Below are 18162 nucleotides of genomic sequence, written 5' to 3' on the forward strand. Positions count from 1 at the left end.
TTGTTAGAACCCCTCAAAATACACTTTATTTCATGCTAGAATGCAGAACAATGAACTTTCTTCTAAAACTCCCACTGGTTGACTACTGTTCACCAGCAGTATTTTAATAGTGGCTGCACTAATACTGATCAATGTCAAAGTTGCTTCCTTATCTACAAAAGCCTTTTCCTAAAAAGCTATGCCCTTTGGACACCTCAAAGCCCTGTGATCTATCACTTATGCTTGACATATATAACATTTGTTTTCATAATTTGCAACTACAGACACTAAGTCAACACGGTGATGAGGCCTTGGCTGAAGGTATGTTGCACTGTTCAGGTAAAACAACAAAGTACTGATGACAGAAGCATGCAGGTCTTCTACAAAAAAAGGGTTTGCAGGAAAAGGGAAAAGTCACTTAAGCGAGGGGTGTTTAGATGAAAAAATTTACCTTCACCAGGGCCCAACAAAGATGAGCTCTTTTGTCAGACTGCCTGTTGGCTCAAGCCTTGAGGCTTTCCTTGCTCATCCGCAACCAACCCCATAACTTGAACATTTCATGCATTTGTGTAAATGCTTCTGTTTTTGTTACCTGAGCAGCAGGGATTTGGCAACAAAATGAAGCTATATATTCATCCATTCTCTTTTGTTTGGTCTTATGACAAGTGAAAAAACTAACCTAAAAACAGATTCCTCCTCGGTCTCCCTGCTTTCCAGGTTCTGTCCACACGGTGCTCCATGTTCATCAGATCCTTCGATGCTAGGGGCAGGAACTCTTCCTTCTTGATGCAACTGACCATTTCTCAGCTGTGAAGAATTATCAGTACTGTGACTGTAGCTGACCTCTTCTTCGTTGAGTTGTGATGTGTGAAATGACTGGCCACCAACACTGCCTCGATTACCATCTGCCTGCATTCTGTATATGTCGTACAGTGCGTCAAGGCCATCACTTGATGAGAGGCTGTAGCCGGATGATGAGTGCGAGGGAGTGTGGTGTCCTCGAGTTGCCCAGCGGCACATTGCGTCGAAGACACAGGAAAGCAGCATCCAGAATTTTGCCCAGACATTCTGCAGCAATGCCACGCAGTCATAGGTTCTGAAGACTGCTGTGCAGATTTGGTGAACGAAGTGAGACATCAGACAAATGAGACCTGATTCGACAATGTATATTGTTGATGGACCAGTTGCGACCGACTGAAAGAAAGAGAAAAGAATACAACTGATGGTTGTGCATATCTTATTGAAGCCAACAGATGCATGGAGAAATATTTGAGATATGAGAATCATTATAAAGTATTTCGTAATGTGTGCATGGTAAAAAGTATTGCATTGATTGATTGACTGATTGATTGATTGATCTGTAATCTACTTAGTTGCAAATTTCAAAGTACCAGACACAAAGAGATAAGAATGAATATAATAGGAGCAACATTTATATTTTAGATTAGGGGTCCAGCATGAGTCACTGTTATTGTAAAGAAGAATGTAAGGAATAAATGAAGCTGGCAGGGTCATACAGTTGAACCCCTTTATAAGAGACACTGATATAAGAGACACGTGGGGTATAAGAGACACCAGTGTGCTACATGAAAGTAATTGTTGATAGGAAAATGCATCACTTAGTACCCTGCTTATAAGAGACACCTCATATAACAGGCAAGAATTTCTCCCCCATGCGTGCCTCTTATAAAGGGGTTCAACTGTATTATTTGTGGAATAGATATAATTGATAGTCTATTTCAACAAAGTTGCTGCAGAAGAAAAATTAACGAGGCTGTGCACAGTAGAGAACTGAAACGTTATACAAGAAATCATTTAAGAAGGACACATATGAGAAAACAGAGGACTAACAGAGTAAATGTGCTTGGCTCATAAAGTTTCCGTATAGACTATTACGAAGTCATTATGGCTAATGTTGATCTGGAATTGAAGGTGACCAGTGGAAAAGGTGTTTGGTATGTGTTAGGTGGTCCCTTACCTCAACATATGCGAAATTGATGCGGAGTGCACTTAGTGCACTTGAGAGAAGCACTGTAGAAAAGCACAATAAGATCCGCTGGCCTCGAGAGAAATGAGAGCAGACATTCATTGTCGCAGTGGAGTGCCATAAGTGATGCTCGTTGAGTGCGTGTACAAATGAGCACTGCAGGGTCTGCAAAACATAAACAAACCACAATAGTTTTCAAGACATGGGACAGTGCAAGATGTGCATGCCACAATGGGTAGCGTCAACAAAGTGTTTCTGTGCAGATTGGGGGAGAGTCGGTAGGTTTGGGACAGTTGGAGGAATGGGACAGCTCGTCTATCTCTTCTGCAGTTACCTCACAAACATTAGCCCACAACTCATGAGATGGTGCTAGCATGCCGATTGCCTGGCTCTAATGACGGGCGTCTTCGTTGGATGGAGCTTTCTGTAACTGGAAATCGTCTTTTTCACATGTCAAATGTAAGTTTCTGCTATCTCAGTAGTAACTCTCTCAGATTTAAACCGCTTTACGGACGCTAATACCAATTTTTCTCCGAAAACACGCATCAGCATCGTACTTTTTCAAAGAGGAAGTTTAGGCCCGATGACTGAACTTTAGCCGTTGAACGTTGTTTACTTTGGGCAGCGTAGCTTGGGAGAAATGGGACAGCTGAGTAGAGGGAAGAACGGGACACTGTCCCTTTCCTCTCCGCAATAAGGCTGGTGCAGTGACTGGCAAATCAGCTTCATGGATAAGCCTTATTGGCCTTGAAAGCAGTTAATTTTGTTTATCTTGCATTTTAGGCATATAAATGTTCGGTGCCGTGAAAATTAGATTAGCTAATGGATAGGCTGGCTAGACTACAATTCAGGTTATATAAGAGAGGTAAGCTGAAGGGCTATTAAAATACACATTGTCCTTTAGTCTAAAACTGTTTTATTGCACATTAGCGAGAGCTTTGGGGTAAGCGTGTGAATTGTAGGCTACAGCAGGAGTGCTGCTGATTGCTTTAATGAGGTGAAACGACTCTAATAAATGAGGAGAAAGAAGCTTCAGCATGCTTTGTTTGTATGAAGATTTACATTTGAACGTTATCTCTTCATTTCAATTTCCAAGAAGATGCCAAGGGTGTACAAGAGAAAGCGTCCTGACAAGCCTCCCACGTCAAACAGCACTGGCGTAGCCAAGGGTGGGGGATGAAGGGAGGGAGGGGGTCAAACACCCCCTTGCCCACATACAAACACATGCCTGAACACATATATACGGTAATTTGAAGCCTCGCCCCCACTCCCCCGCCTTTCCCTTTAAAAAAATTCTGGCTACCTTACTGTCAAGCAGCGTGATAACGGATGCTGTTGTGAGATAACCGCTTAGCACAGTCAAGTCTGTCGCCACTACCCGTCAAGAAAATAAACGGCCTTTGTTGAGGGGCTCCAGTTCTTCGCGTGAAGAAGACACACTTTCCCTTGCCTTCGACGATTCTGACGATGACATGCTAGGTTTTGATAACGAGAGACATGACATTTGTGAGATTGAATGCCCTAATGAATCTATACAAGTAACAAAAGATCCTGTTTTCGTCAGTTTTAGTAAAAAAGTTTGATGTTTTTTACATGGGCAGAGTCAAGAGCAGTGACAACATGTTAGTGTCAGTGTGCAATCCTGCGGAATAAAGAAGAGAGCTCAAAATTTTACTTTTCTCCTGAGAAACTTATGGGGACTTTACCAATGATGGCCTCTGTGATGAAGCTGCCTGTGTCAAAAACTATCGAGAGAACAAAGCTCGTGCAATCCTCTTTCGAGTTTGATGTTGAACTGCCAGCTCATAACAGTAGCTGAAGACATTTGGAACATTACATTACATACATCCCACTCCTCCCAAGTGATGTCCCACTCCACCCACACAGGGGGGTGGAATGGGACAGATTTTAGCTCTCATAAACTATTTTTTTACAGCTGCACCAGGAGTGGTAGGAACCAGTGCGTCACATAAGTATTGCAGCTTGTTTAGACTTATATTATAATCCATCAAACATCGCTCTGCTATCAAGTTAAATAAAACTAAGAATTGTTGCAAAGGTCACATGCTGTGATGCTAATAGCGTAGCTGGAATGTAAAGAATTCTTCATATTGCACGTCATTTCATTTCAGAGACATTCATTATAGTGATATTGAAGTACACAAAAATTAGGCTTCATCACATGAAATCTCATTCAGATTGATACAGCAGCAGTCTGATGCAAACATTCGCACAACCCTCACATTCTTTTCTCATATGAAGGGAGAATCTAAAAGCAACCCTACCTCTCGTATAAATGTTACACCTGTGTGATGTGCGTGTTGTGTTCACGCATACTCAGGTAACTCGCAAACATGTAATTTACCAGGTGCTTTTTCTGGCATCACTCTTAGCAAGGGTGGCGGTTTGAGCTAGTTGGTACTTCATGATGCTTAAGGATAAAATGTTAAGAAACGGACAACGTGGACAGGAGCGAATGAAGTAGAGGCACTTGTCTTTTGTGAGCTCTCATCTATGTTGTTCGTTTCTTCACACTTTACCCTTAGGCATCGCTGTTAGGCATCGATGTCGTGTGAAAAATGGTATCACTTAATTTGGTACCATTCTAACGTTTAGCAGTGGTCCCTGAAGTTTTCACTGTCGACTGCTACTGCACGGGGGCGAGGCAGGGGAAAATAAAGTGGCATGACGAGATCGTGACAGTGAGTTTCGTTGCAAAATCTAACGTCCGCTGGACTATGTTTTGTTCTTTTAAAGGCACATACATATCTAATGTGAGCAGCACCATGCATGGCACCATTAGCTTTGGCATGAATCATAATACTTGCTATAGTGTCTTGTGTGTAAAAACTACAATATGATACTGAGGCACACTATAGTGGGGGTTGCAAATTAATTTTGACCACGTGGGGTTCTTTAATGTGCACGCAAATCTAAGCACATGGATGTGCTTTGCATTTCATTCCCACTGACATGCGGCTGCGGTGGCTGGGAATCGAACCCATGCCCAGCACGAGCACAAAAGTACAAAAGGAAAAGTTCAGTCTTTCTTTTCTCCATTAGGTGTCCCTCAAGGATCAGTTCTGGGACGCCTCTTGTTTTTGCTTTTTATTAATGATATTTCAAACGATGTCAAATCTTCATTTAGAATGTTTGCGGCTAACTGTGTCAGTTATAGAGTTGGACACAAGGAGACTGACATTACTTTATTGCAGGCTGATTTAAACATTATATAGGATCATGGTGTGAAAAATGGGAAATGTCAATAAATATTCAGAAATGTGTTCACGTCACCTTTTAAAGGAAGTGTGCATCTTAGTCTAGCACACATGCATTGAATAATATGACCTCAAAGAAAGTTGAATACTAAATATTTTGGCATTTTTATAACGTCTGATTTAAGATGGAATAGGCACATTTCGCACATTAAGAATAAGGCAATTGGTTTGCTGAATTTTCTCTGATGTAATTTCAGTCACTTACTGGACAAATTGAAAGAGTAAATGTATCTTAGTTATGTTCACAGTACAGTTGATTACGGTTGTATTTGTTGGGATTCGCACACAGCCGTTCTCACGGAGCCGGTTGAAAAGGTGCAGGACAAGGCGGCGAGGTTTGTACTTAACAATTACATGTATAGCAGAAAATTAAGCATCATGGAAGGTAAGCGTAAGTTATCGTAAGCACTACAAGACCGGCAGAAAATCCTTAGGTTGAAATTTTTTCATATTATCCATTCTAAAACCGGCATTGAGTGAGAAAGATATATTACGTTATGTGGAGTCAAGACGCGACTGTGCACTGAAAGTCCGCGAGTTTCATTTCAGTGGTGACGTCTTGAGGTATTCTTTTTTTGCACGAGCCATAAGAATGCTCGATCGCCTGACATTGTTAACATTATGGGCAACGATCTCTTTTACTGCGCTTTGTATGTGTGACCACTTCGTTTCTTTGTTCTGGCTGTCTTCCGTAATGCCCACTGGTGCGATGCAGGTGTGTCATAAATAAATAAAAAAAAGTAAATTTAGTGATCAAGCTTTCTTTTGTAAAGCATGGAAAATACAGTTGTTAAAAAATATTCCAAATCTAAATTCCTACAGTTCTTATCCCTACATGATCACTTTCTTCCAGATAGACATCATTTTCTCTTACTTATTCTTCCCTGCCAAAAGTACTGTTGCAAACACCCCGGTGAAATATGCCATGAGGCCAGACTAACCATCTCCACCACTGCCGAGGGCACAAAAACGTTTACGTAGCACAGCTGAAATGGTGCTAGGACTAGGCGTTGCTGTCTTTTTCGTAGGTAACCAAGCTTGGCTCATTTCTGCATGAGGAATGATGGTACCAGAGCTAACTGGTATGCCAGCTCTTTGCCAGTGGGAAAGAAGACGTTGAAGATCTCATGGTTTGCACTTGGTCGGTTTTAAGCTGAAGCTGCTTTGTTTAAGCGGCACTTTGTCAAGTACTACACCGAGACTATTTAAAGGAACACACTCGCTTCAAGCTGCATAAAAATTTTGTTGTGAAATGAAAACGGCATACATAGGTTTACTCCCTCACTTTATCAGCACTTACCCTTAGCAAACGTGGACTGTGTCTCGAAGCGAATGCCTCCCTTTCGATTCTTCCATCCTCGCTGCTCACAGAAAACCACTCATTGAAAACAAAGTACCAAGATCCTTCTGAAATGAGACAGATGTGCATACATAGCATAAACACTTCTGAAATTGGCTACAGGTGTATCTAAAAAATAAATTTTTTAAATTTCTGTCAATTTTTCCAACAAGAACTGTGATAGCCTGTGAAGCACTTTATCAAATTAGGCAAAGGCACAGTAGCACACACGTAGCATTTTACTAAATTGTGATAAAAGTGAATTGCCATCATTAACCACCAAAAGTCAACAGAAGTCAACATTAGCAATCATTAGCTGTGCTGGTATTACGCGAGTATATATGGTATACGCTCTACACAGCCCGCTATAGGAAAAACTGATAAAATTTTATTGTTCCAGCGTACATATTTCATGTTGACTATATGATAGTTTTCTGTGTCCTAGTTTACAACACTAGAGTGTATTCTTCTAAGTTTTGTTCAGAAATTTTGTTTTTGCACTGCTGAAGAGCAGTCCAACAAAATCCCAATTTATTTCCTGTATAATGTTACATAATGTAACGTAATACTCTCTCTCTCTCTCTCTACATACATATATATATATATTAGGGGTGTGCGAATATTCGAAATTTCGAATATTTTTCGAATAGTGTTTGCTATTCGATTCGATTCGCACTGAAGTTTTACTATTCGAACTATTCGAACTTCCCAAAGACAAATGCAGTCAACGTCCGATTGAAAGTGACCCCTTCAGATTTTCAATATGCTTCACCTCATTACACTCTCGTATTGCGGCAAAGCTGCCTTTCAAGCTCCGTTACGGTGGAATTTAGCCAAGAGACATGTCCGATTGGAAGTGGTCCCTAGATTTTCAATATCCTTCACCTCCTCACACCCCCGTATTGCGTCAAAGCTGCCTTTCAAGCTCCATTGCGGTCGAACTTAGCCAAGAGACAGTCAACGTCCGTATGGAAGTGGTCCCTAGATTTTCAATATGCTTCACCTCATCACAACCCCGTATTGCGGAAAAGCTGCCTTTCAAGCTCCGCTACGGTCGCAAATGTATTAACTCATGAAAACGCTGGTTCCAATATGGAGATGAAAGATGTGGCAGAGTTGGGGGCTCAATTAATGCTGTTTTGGACCTGAAATTTGGGCAGGAAGTCCGAAAAATCGGAAGGCGAAGCTCTTTAGCATCCATAATTTCAGATGTTCTTATATATCGACGTCTACGAGGCAGATTTGGAACTCTGGACTTGAAGGGAGCACACCGTTCTCTGCCACATCAGTTGGGCTTCCACAGAAGTTCAAAGAGGAGAGGCTGAGGAAATGGCATCTCTGCCTATCACGTGTAAAGTGTTGTTGCCAACAATTTGGTTGCACCAAATCATGTACATAAATACAATTCGGCCTCTACATGGCCTCACTCTTGATAAGAAAGACAACTATGCAATATAACCCCACCAGCGCTTCATCAACCTAGCAAAAAGAAACACTTTCATGTTGCTATCTCACAAGAACATACTCTGCAACTTTTTCTGTAATTTCACTTCGAATTATTCGAAAATTTTTTGAGAAATATTCGAAAATTATTCGAAATTATTCGATTCGATGGATTCGCACTCAATCTTTATTATTCGAATTCGCTTCGCACCCAAAATTTTGCTATTCGCACAGCTCTAATATATATATAATAGCTTTTTGTACTGTAGCTACCCGGTGATTAATAAATGCAACCAATGGAGCATACACGTACTGATATTAAGCCAGTTGGCTATATTACATTGTCAGGTATGGCAGAAGTTCAGGGGAAGGAGCTTGAAACAATGAAAAATCTTTGAACAGAGGGTCTTGCAGGAGCCAATGTTTTGACAAGCAGACGTGTCTTTGTGAAGGCAGCAACTGCTTTCCTTAGCACTGTGTATGTGCATGCCTTCATCCCTCTACACATACATGGTGCTCTGAATGGGATGAAGGCATACACACACATAGCATGAATCAATAGACGACTTGAAGCACAGTAATATTCAATAGTAAAGAGAGTTCTGCATTATGTCTTCAACGTGGAGAAAGGCGACATGGCAGTCAACTGCCGCTTCATGCCCCTTCTAGGAAGATACCATTTCTCATTTCCCGATCTTCTTCAATCTCGTAGGTCTCAGAGGAATTTATCTGCCCCTACCGTGGCAATAAACTTTCAGTACTGCACACAAGTAGGTGTGATTACACTCAAACCTCATTATAACAAAGTCACATCTGCCACGAAATAACCTTCGTTATAACCGCAAATTCGTTATAAACGTTTATTTGTAACACTGTATCTATGACAACACTATTTTTCATTTACTTCGTTATAACAGATAATTCGTAATATCCCTGTTCATTATATCGAGGTTTGAGATTGCAGAGCCTGTGCATAAAATAAGGAGACTATCACTTACGTGTATTCCAGTGTACCACGGTCACGTCTTCCAAGAACCAAGATGGAAATTCTCCAGAGTTGTCATGCCAGACTTCAACACTCACAAGATTTCCCAGAGCAACATCTGTTCTGAAAAAAGCCAGACACCAGAACTGAGATAAGCTGAGCTTCAAAGATGTTAAAACGTGTCTGAATGTAAGTACTACAATCAACTAGGGATGGGCGAATATTCGGGCGTTTCGAATATTCGAATGAATATTACAGTATTCGAATTCGCTTCGATACGAATTTGGATTATTCGAAATTTCGAAGTATTCGAAATGAACGAATATATGTAAACATTTGACCGCACGTAACCCCCCTGTAAAGGCGGTTTCACTGCAGCGTCGGGTTGCTGTGCCGTGAAACAACCCATCCAGCGAAAATCTGCACTGCCGCGAAGCCACACTTCAAGGTTAAATGTACATATTTTTTAAAGTTTAAAAGCGTGTTATATGGGCTTATAGTATGCACTAAGTATCGTAATTTTTAAATTGTAACGTATTGCACCACTTATAACTTGCACCCTACTGCTATTCAAATCTTGACACTATTCAAGGCTGCTTCCACTTCATTTCAAACCAAAAAAGTGACATTCACTCATACCTAGTTCCAATCCTTAAAAATATTGTGCAAGGGTCATGACAAAAATGCTCATTTTTATTAATAATATGTGGTAAATACTATTCGAACTATTCGATTCGAAATTATTCGACCAAATCAATATTCGTTTCGGATTCGCTTCGAACCTCAGATTCACATATTCGCTCATCCCTACAATCAACTCGCATTATTTTAAACCCATAAAAAGTTTACAGATACATTGAAGACAAGGTCTTCCTAGCAAATTTCGCATGGGGTTGGCACACGCTAGACCTGATTGGTTATCTTGTAACCATTTACAGAAAATGCATGCTGTATGGACTTAAGAAGATATGAAATGATTCCTCTCTATTTTGAGAACCTGTAGCAATAGAAAGTAACCAACAATTCGAAAAAAGAAGTATAATTACAACACTGATTGTTGGCAGGCCAGTTGGTACATACTGAGCGTGAAACAGTGCGCTAAGACGGGACAGAAAACGAAAAGAAGCATACAGCGCTGTGTATGTGTACTTCTTTTTGTTTTCTGTCCCGTCTCAACACTGTTTCACAGTAAGTATAATTAGAGATGAATGCTATAGGTGGGCAGGATTTCCCTTCGATTTTACACAATGCCCTCCGTCAGATGGTGCTAAGCGCTCAAGTTCACGAGGAGGCACGTGTGCGCTGCAAGAAAAATGCAGAAGCTGCTCAACATGTTGTAATGGAATGCCAGGATATTCACCCAACAAGACCTGCTGAAGACATGTATTTTTTGGAGGCTCCTGGTTTCAAAGTAAATGGAAGTATTTACTGGTCAGTGGTTCACATAAGCCAGAGAAGTTTAAAATAGTGGCGGAAAAAAATAGAGATAAGCTTGATAAAAGAGGAGTCATTACGGGCATAGATAACAGTATGTTTACAAAAACAGAAGCCAGTTACCAGTATGTATACCGGAATAAGCTACTTCAATGCTGGAGGAATCATAGAAATGTCCTGTTTTCTTGCTGTAATCATTGGAAATGCAACCTGAGTTTGAATATTGACGCTCCAGGAAAATCCCAACAGATTCTGTAGCGTTTTGCCACAATGTATTCTAACAAAACAAAAGTGTACTGATTGGTTGCTTTATGCAATATATTAGAACTGTTCTTCTTTCTTTGCTAATACTTTAAAGCAAATGGCAGCCCCAAACGGCACAGTTGTTGCGAATTGAGCAAAGTTTCAGGTGTTTTTAAAAGTGAAAAGGTGGTCCTCTCTTACCCAGCCAAGAAGGCAACAGTGGAACATCTCCGAAGAACTTTGCAGCTGTCCGCAAACCTTATGACTTCTGAATCTCCTGCCTCTCCATGAAGTATGACTGACACCTGAATAATAATTGTGTCAATTAATGTCACATTAAACCCTACGAGGTACAGCATTTCCTGCTCAAGCATTAATTAAATGACCACAGGCAATGCTATATGGTAGATACTTGTGATTAAGTACCGGAATCTATAAACTTAGTTCAAGGCTAGCAGGTTGTCCTTGACAAAAATTTCGGGAAATTATCATAGTACTATCGCCTTAATTTATATTTGTGTGCTAATTAAGTTGCTGAAAGCACTGTGAGATGAAAGCATATACAAATGAGAGTTGTTGCTGTCAAAAAAAAAATTCTGTAGACAACACAACTACCTAAATTTCTTCTGTGCATTATTTAAATAATACCTTCCTAAGATGTACAAAACTGACTAGTCAATGTCTCATATAACAAATTTATAAAAAAAGCTAAAACTGAGAAAAATGTTTAAGTAAGCTAATCTAATACAAAAAAATGTACAAGAAATAAAGTGTTTACTGTGGCATTAATCGCTTTACTGCATTACAACAACTGAATACTTAAATTTCAGTCTAAAGACCACGACAATTGTTAAAATACAATGTTTAAAAAAATGCCTCCATTCAAGAAAGTCCCTATCAATAAAATGTGCCTTTAAATTTTCCTTTCTTATTTTTGCTAGCTCATAGTGACACATGCCATCATGACAATATTCGGAAGACCTATTTTGAAACAACTTGAAATTCAATGCCTGTTTTTACATAGGAATTTTTCGACCCCAAATGCAAGAAACAAAAGCTGTGCATACCGCTGCCGATGTTCCCGCATTAAAGAAAGGCCCAGTCTGTACAGTGATCAAGTACAGGTGCCGTGCAGTCGATCGTGCCGTTTTCAGTGAAAATACGTGCTCTGCCTTTCTTGGACCATCATCGCCACTGCATAACCAGCTCAATGCGAGGGCGTAAGCTGCTGTAGTTGCCACCAAGAATAACATAACGAACCAGTTAGTCTCTTTGCCAATTATCTCGTGTGCTGGCAGTTCAAGGAGCTGCATTTCGAGAGCGCCCCAGATCACTGATATGATGGGGTGTCCACCTTGGCACCTGCAACAGGTACAAAACAGCGTCTAGAAGGACAGTGACGCTTTACTTGGGTGACTTAGTTCATATCATATTTTCTCGCGTACAACTTGCATAAATATAAATGAAACTTGGAGCTCAAGTCACGATGTGAGTTAAGTGCAAATTTCAGTGAGCAACTTCACTTCATGGCACTGCTTCAAGGTAATGCAGGGCTTCATGACAATACATAAGGATTAAAAAAAAAAATTTATTTTTCTCGGTTTGTACTTGAGGGTCTGGTTTATATAAAAGGGCAAGTTATACATGAGAAAATATGGTATTTGCTTAAATGCAGCGAGACTGAGATGAAAATAGAAGACACATAGACACACATGCATTGACTAATGGACGAAGCCAACTGCAGAACAATTGTTAGTCAGTACTCAATTAAATATTTTTTAACATCTTTGCATCTCTTCTCTTCATATCAGTCTCGCTGCATTCAACCAACTAGAAAGAAAGAGTTACACCTTGAAATGAGCAACAAGAGGAAAGCTATCAAGGGATTTCATTTTTAATCAATTCATGATTGAGAATACGAAGCCAACAGATATTAAACGAAGAGAACTTAAGTGAAATTGCTTTAAAAATGATATTTCTGTCCTCTTTTGCTCTCACTTGGTAGCCTCTGCAGTCCTGCTAAGTAGACAGTGGCCTGGGCCACTGGGTTTGTTCAACGCGCCCTTTCTTGGCCAATAGCTCATGTTATATGTCCACAACATAAGGGGTGCAGTACTGTTGAATGCACTACAACATGCATCATAATTTCATGTGAACACATATTTTTCATAAACGTTCTTTCCTCAACAAGCATAATAAAAACGGTCAACAGGTATGGGTGATGGAAACCGCGGCTTGCACCGTCCATCGCAGCTACCTCATTAACCTAAACAAGCCTTGTGTCATTCAAACACTACAGTGAATCTGTATGTTCCTTTTTGCCTTGAATTCTCAAAATACTTTGAAGTGACTCAAATGGGGGTGTTTTACAGGTAGAAGTTGACACACCGAAGCACGGTTTTATCTATCACAAGGGCTAACTCAAAGTGGGGAAGCGATCACACTTCGTCATCTGCCTCTTCTGTCTATCTCGAGCCCTGTGTCCAATGCCTTCATTACATGATAAATAATTACAGTAGCAGTAGCCTTAGTAAGGGAAAAACAAAACGAGTGAAAGTGGAAGCAGATCAAACTTTGCTGTTAGTTAAAGGAGAACTCACAGCTGCGTGAGATATGCGGTATCAGTTGAGCTACATGGATATCTGTTCATCCATTTTTGTTTGGACTGCCAACAGTTTTGTTACCCTATAAAACTAGAAGCACAGAGGGACTTTTTGAGCCTGATTTTTCATCAATGCTACTGGCCTGCACAGTTCTCAACATGTATGCCCAAGATTATTTCATGGTGAGAGGGTGCTGTCTCACTTTTTGGCTCAGTTCTCATCGTCACACTAGTTCTGTCATCAACTATAAGTATCCTAACAGAAGAGCATTAAAATGCATCCACACTCGATGCAGGTGTCGACCTACTACGGCCTGACCAAACAGCACCTGTGCTTTTCCTCACTCACTTGGGAATTAACCAAGTAAAATAAGTATCAGGCATGACACAAGAATATTGAACAACATATCGTGTTTAGCTACTAGTGATAATCTCAAAATCACTAGTAATGCTAGCACTATATCGAGAAGCAACATAAGCGAGTTCGATTCTCAGAATCTTTATGCACAGTTATTTGTTGAACTCACTTTAATTACTGTAATCATTTGTATAGTGAAACCTGGCTCTTCTACCAATTTTTTTTGCAGTTCACCGTGTTCTAGTAGCAAGTTTTTATCAATTCAATATGTTTTTGCTACTGGTATACTGGTCTGCAGATGTTGGGAGCTTGCAGAATACAGAAAAAGATGCCACTGGTTAGGACTTATTATCACAAATAACCTATAGAACTGCCTTGCATCACGTGACAACTGATAAAATAAACAAAAATGAGGCGAAGGAAAAGTTTGGCTCTTACGAAGATTGCGATATGCATGGAATTTGCAACAATGGCACGTACTTGCATTCGATCAAATGTGCATTCGTTGAGCCAGTAACAGAGCAGCCGTGTGTGTCCCACTCGTTGTTGTCAGGGTGGAACTGCAAGCACTGTTGCCGAAAGCCTTCCAGCTCATATGTCAAGCTTGAAGAACCATACGTTAGCTTCCAATCCCCAATGCGTTCTGGCATTTGCAGGATGGTTAGTTGGCAATTATCACAGTCTATGAGAAATCATGCAGAAGGAGATGAATGAATGAATGAATGAATGAATGAATCAATCAATTAATAAATCATTGCCACAGGAAAAAGCTTGCAGTAAATTAAATTCATTTATAGAATTAATTACAACTGCTGAAATTTAAGGTATTTCAAATTTTTGGATTCCTCATCTACACTGAAACCTAGTTATAACGAGCACGGACATAACGAATTATCGGTTATAACGAAGTAAGTGAGGAATAGTCTTGTCATAGCTAGAGTGTTACAAATAAACTTTTATAACGAATTTTCGGATATAACGAAGTTATTCTCGTGGCAGATGCTACTTTGTTATAATGAGGTTTGAGTGTATTTGGCGAAAAATTGATGCGACTTTTATCACATCTGCCAAGAACTGTATCCACTGGCACAGTTAATTTGGGAGCTTATAAAATGATTAAGCAAATGCATGAAGACACAATGTATGGAGACTCACCTTTCAAAGCTACTTTGTCAACATAAAGCTCTGTCACAAGAGATGTTCGACGAACTGTGATGCCACGGGATGTGACTAGCTGTTCAGCACCATCGCTGTGGGACAACAAAATGATAAAGTTTAGGTTAGGTTTTGTTAGGTTAGAAGGCACGCACTCGACTTTGTACATATGGCCAGTTAACAATTAGGCTTACACTTCAGGGTGAAAACCCTGTCCCTGTACGGATTGTCGATGATGCTGCATTCAGAGCAACACACCTGAAACTTTGCTCACCTAAAGAGAAAAAGGTTGAGACAAACCTTCAGGCAGGATGCCCCGAAGCAATTACAATGTTCCACGTACGAAGGCAAGGGGCAGAAAAAAAGCGGATATTCTGTCCACCATGGGAATCAGTGCGAGCAAAGCTTAGGGGAGTTGTTGATACAAAATGGCACAAGGTGGTACAGGATGTGACGCACTCTTTCCTTAAGTCATTGAGCAGTAGGACTTCAGTGTAATTACAAACCACAGCATACAAACCTACAGAACCCCCCCAAATAACCTCTTCACTAAATGTGAACTCCCCTTCTAAAGCAGCCAGCTTTGTCTCATTGAAACTGAAGTTGTGTTTTAGTAAATAAGCATGCAAATGTATGACATTTTTGTGGCAGAACAGCGCAAAAAACAGGACAGTGAACACACAAGACACAATGCTCAGAGGATGCACTTTATAAGCATGGATACCACGCATGACACAAGGAACACAGCGCTGTGTCTTATGTGCTCATCATCCCGTTCTTTGTGCAGTTCTGCCACAATGTTCATGAACCAACTAGCACACCTAAGAACCTTTGTGTATGAAAGTTTGCTCAGTAGACTTTTTTTTCTAAGCCTAAAATATATATCTTTATGGTCAGTTGCTAGTGTGCTGACTAAATAGCGAAGTGCAGCCTAGTATAGGCAACACTCTGCTACTGCGCCGTTAAAAGCTTCAATTCTTTAACAATGGTAAAAGGAATTTAAAAACCTAGAAAACAAGCTTTAATTTACTGCATTCAAGTGATTCTGATTAAGCAATAATATGTAAAAGACTTTTCTGTCAGAAGAATCAAGTTTACTAGAAAAAAAAAATTTACACTGGAGTGAAGGGAGTCTTCACGGCACACCATTGTAATCCGATGCCAGTTCAAGATGCCTTATAGTAGATGAGTATGAGCTGGCACAATTGCCGTGTTTTCTTTGTTTTTTGGCACAAAACAATTGTCATTAAAGCAATGTTTACCATTAAAAAGATTTTTTTTTACACTAATGAAAGCAGGCTTCAATGCACACAAAAGAGCTCACCACCGTGACAAAGGCAAGCTCCCCTGAGCACACAACTAGATGATCACTCGCAACCTAAGAGGTTGAACTCTCAGATTCACCACAGTTCGCTTAATTTTCAGCACAACTCGAAGCAAAATTGGATACCACAAATGACACGCCATTTTGAAATAGTAGATGGCCAGACACAAAACAGAGCACCCAAGGACAGAGCACCCAAGCCAGCCCAACACAAAGAGAAAGAAAAGATACTTGCACATGAAGTCATACACATAAGTAGGAAATGCAAAATTAGGCCTCTGGAAATATTCGTGTGCAATCAACTATTTGAATGAATATTACAGTATTCTAATTCGCTTCAATGCAAATGTCAAATTTTGGTATTTCAAAGTATTTGAAATCAATAGATATATCTTGCCTCATGTAACCACCTAACATGGTTGTTTCAATGCACGTGTACAGACACTATGCTGTGAAACCGCCTACTCAAAAATATTCTATACTGCCTTGAAGCCACACTTTAAGGATTAGCATGCATGCACCCCAGTTGCTTTATTTTACAGTTTAAAGATGTGTTACACAGGCGTCTATGAGCTAATTAGGTACAAATTTTAAGAGGTAACCTATTTTACCACTTATAACTTGCATCTTACAACTATTAAATCCTGCTACTATTCGAATTCGCTTCAAAATTATTTGGTATGATTTACCGTTCACTTTGATTTCACTTTGAACCAAAAAAGTAATATTCACACAAGCTCAGTAAAAATACTTCGGAGGAAGTCACTTTTATGTATATGATCACTGTTAGGTTGAAATGACAGTTTTGATGAACACTACAAACTGACAAACATCCCAACTCGAACACTGTCGCAGACACTGCAGGGTGTGCCAATGCAGTAGCTGCAGCAAATTTGTAGTGACCAGTGGTCAAATGCACACAGCTTGTGCAGGAGTCATTCGTAAGTGTGCAGTGCCTCTAATGCAATCTGAAAAGCAGCCATCACTGCTGATGGAGCACGGGGCTTGCAGAGAATTGTAGCAAAGAAAAATGCAGAGTCATATACAGTAGCAGTCAATGTGCCTGACCACAAAACATCCACTTAAAATATTTCTTGCAGCAGGATTCAAAGTGCCTGCAACACACCTGAAACTTTGCTCACCTGCGTATAAAGTCCAGGTTGAGACAAAGTTCCGGGCACACCGCAGACACTTACGCATTGTCCAGAAATCTCCTCGAGCACTTTCGGTGCATTTCTTCGCGTGACAAAATACAATCACATTTCGCACTTCTATGCACTGTCAGCATGTTGAATGTTTTTCCCAAAAGCACCGTCAAACAGTTGAACAAAGGATTTACTGCCAACTCACACAGGTGTCCTGATCCTCTAACACTGAGAACATGATCGAAGATATTGGCTGTGTGCCTGAGAAATTTTTGTGTGTTGTGTCTTCCTTAATCTTCCTTAATTGTTTCGGAATGTGAGGTTTACTGCATTGTTTGGTGATCCTCATAATGTACACACCTCCTCGACCTGGCATTTTAGTTCTGGTAGCACAGTACTTTTTTTTCATGCGTTTCTTTCTGTCATCTGTGCTAGCCTGCCTTCTGGCTGTTCGATTTTAATGATTTTGTTTAGTGAATAGCAAGGAACAAAATTAATTAATTATTGAAAGCAATGTTTTCTACTATGAAACACAGGGAACGGTATCAATTGTGCTTCTGACAATGGCAACCAGGAAAGGCCTGCGTTATTAATGACAAGAAGCTGGTGGGTTAATAAAATGAATCGTCTAACAACTCTTGCACATTAAGTGGGGCAAGTAAGCCTTCTGTCCTAGCTCCTATAGGCTAGGCGCTAACACTGAATACAAGAACTTACCTCAGGTACACCTGAAGACCGTCAGCAAAGCGCCCCATTTTCACTCTCACGTACAAGTGAAAGTGGGACAGATCTTGCACATTTGTCAACTTGTGCACATGAGCAGTGCCAGGTTTCAGGAAAAAGTCTTTTTTGTGCTGCACCTGTCAAAAGAAATTTTGGTAAGTTTCTGA

At 40.2% G+C, this 18162-nt stretch overlaps 1 protein-coding gene across 1 annotated transcript in view; it reads right to left on the reverse strand.

Moving 5' to 3' along the window:
* LOC119385456 (uncharacterized) overlaps window positions 1-18162 on the reverse strand; it is a 529083-nt gene that overhangs the window by 35095 nt on the left and 475826 nt on the right. Inside the window, exons 28-36 of the mRNA XM_049413202.1 lie at window positions 17990-18132; window positions 14804-14898; window positions 14129-14330; window positions 11756-12050; window positions 10890-10993; window positions 9025-9134; window positions 6545-6651; window positions 1958-2131; window positions 659-1173 (exon numbers count right to left, since the gene is read on the reverse strand). Coding sequence (XP_049269159.1) covers window positions 659-1173; window positions 1958-2131; window positions 6545-6651; window positions 9025-9134; window positions 10890-10993; window positions 11756-12050; window positions 14129-14330; window positions 14804-14898; window positions 17990-18132 — 1745 coding nt within the window. The remainder of the gene's footprint in view (window positions 1-658; window positions 1174-1957; window positions 2132-6544; window positions 6652-9024; window positions 9135-10889; window positions 10994-11755; window positions 12051-14128; window positions 14331-14803; window positions 14899-17989; window positions 18133-18162) is intronic.

This window comes from Rhipicephalus sanguineus, chromosome 3 (assembly GCF_013339695.2).
Source record: "Rhipicephalus sanguineus isolate Rsan-2018 chromosome 3, BIME_Rsan_1.4, whole genome shotgun sequence".
Classification (NCBI taxonomy): Eukaryota; Metazoa; Arthropoda; class Arachnida; order Ixodida; family Ixodidae; genus Rhipicephalus; species Rhipicephalus sanguineus.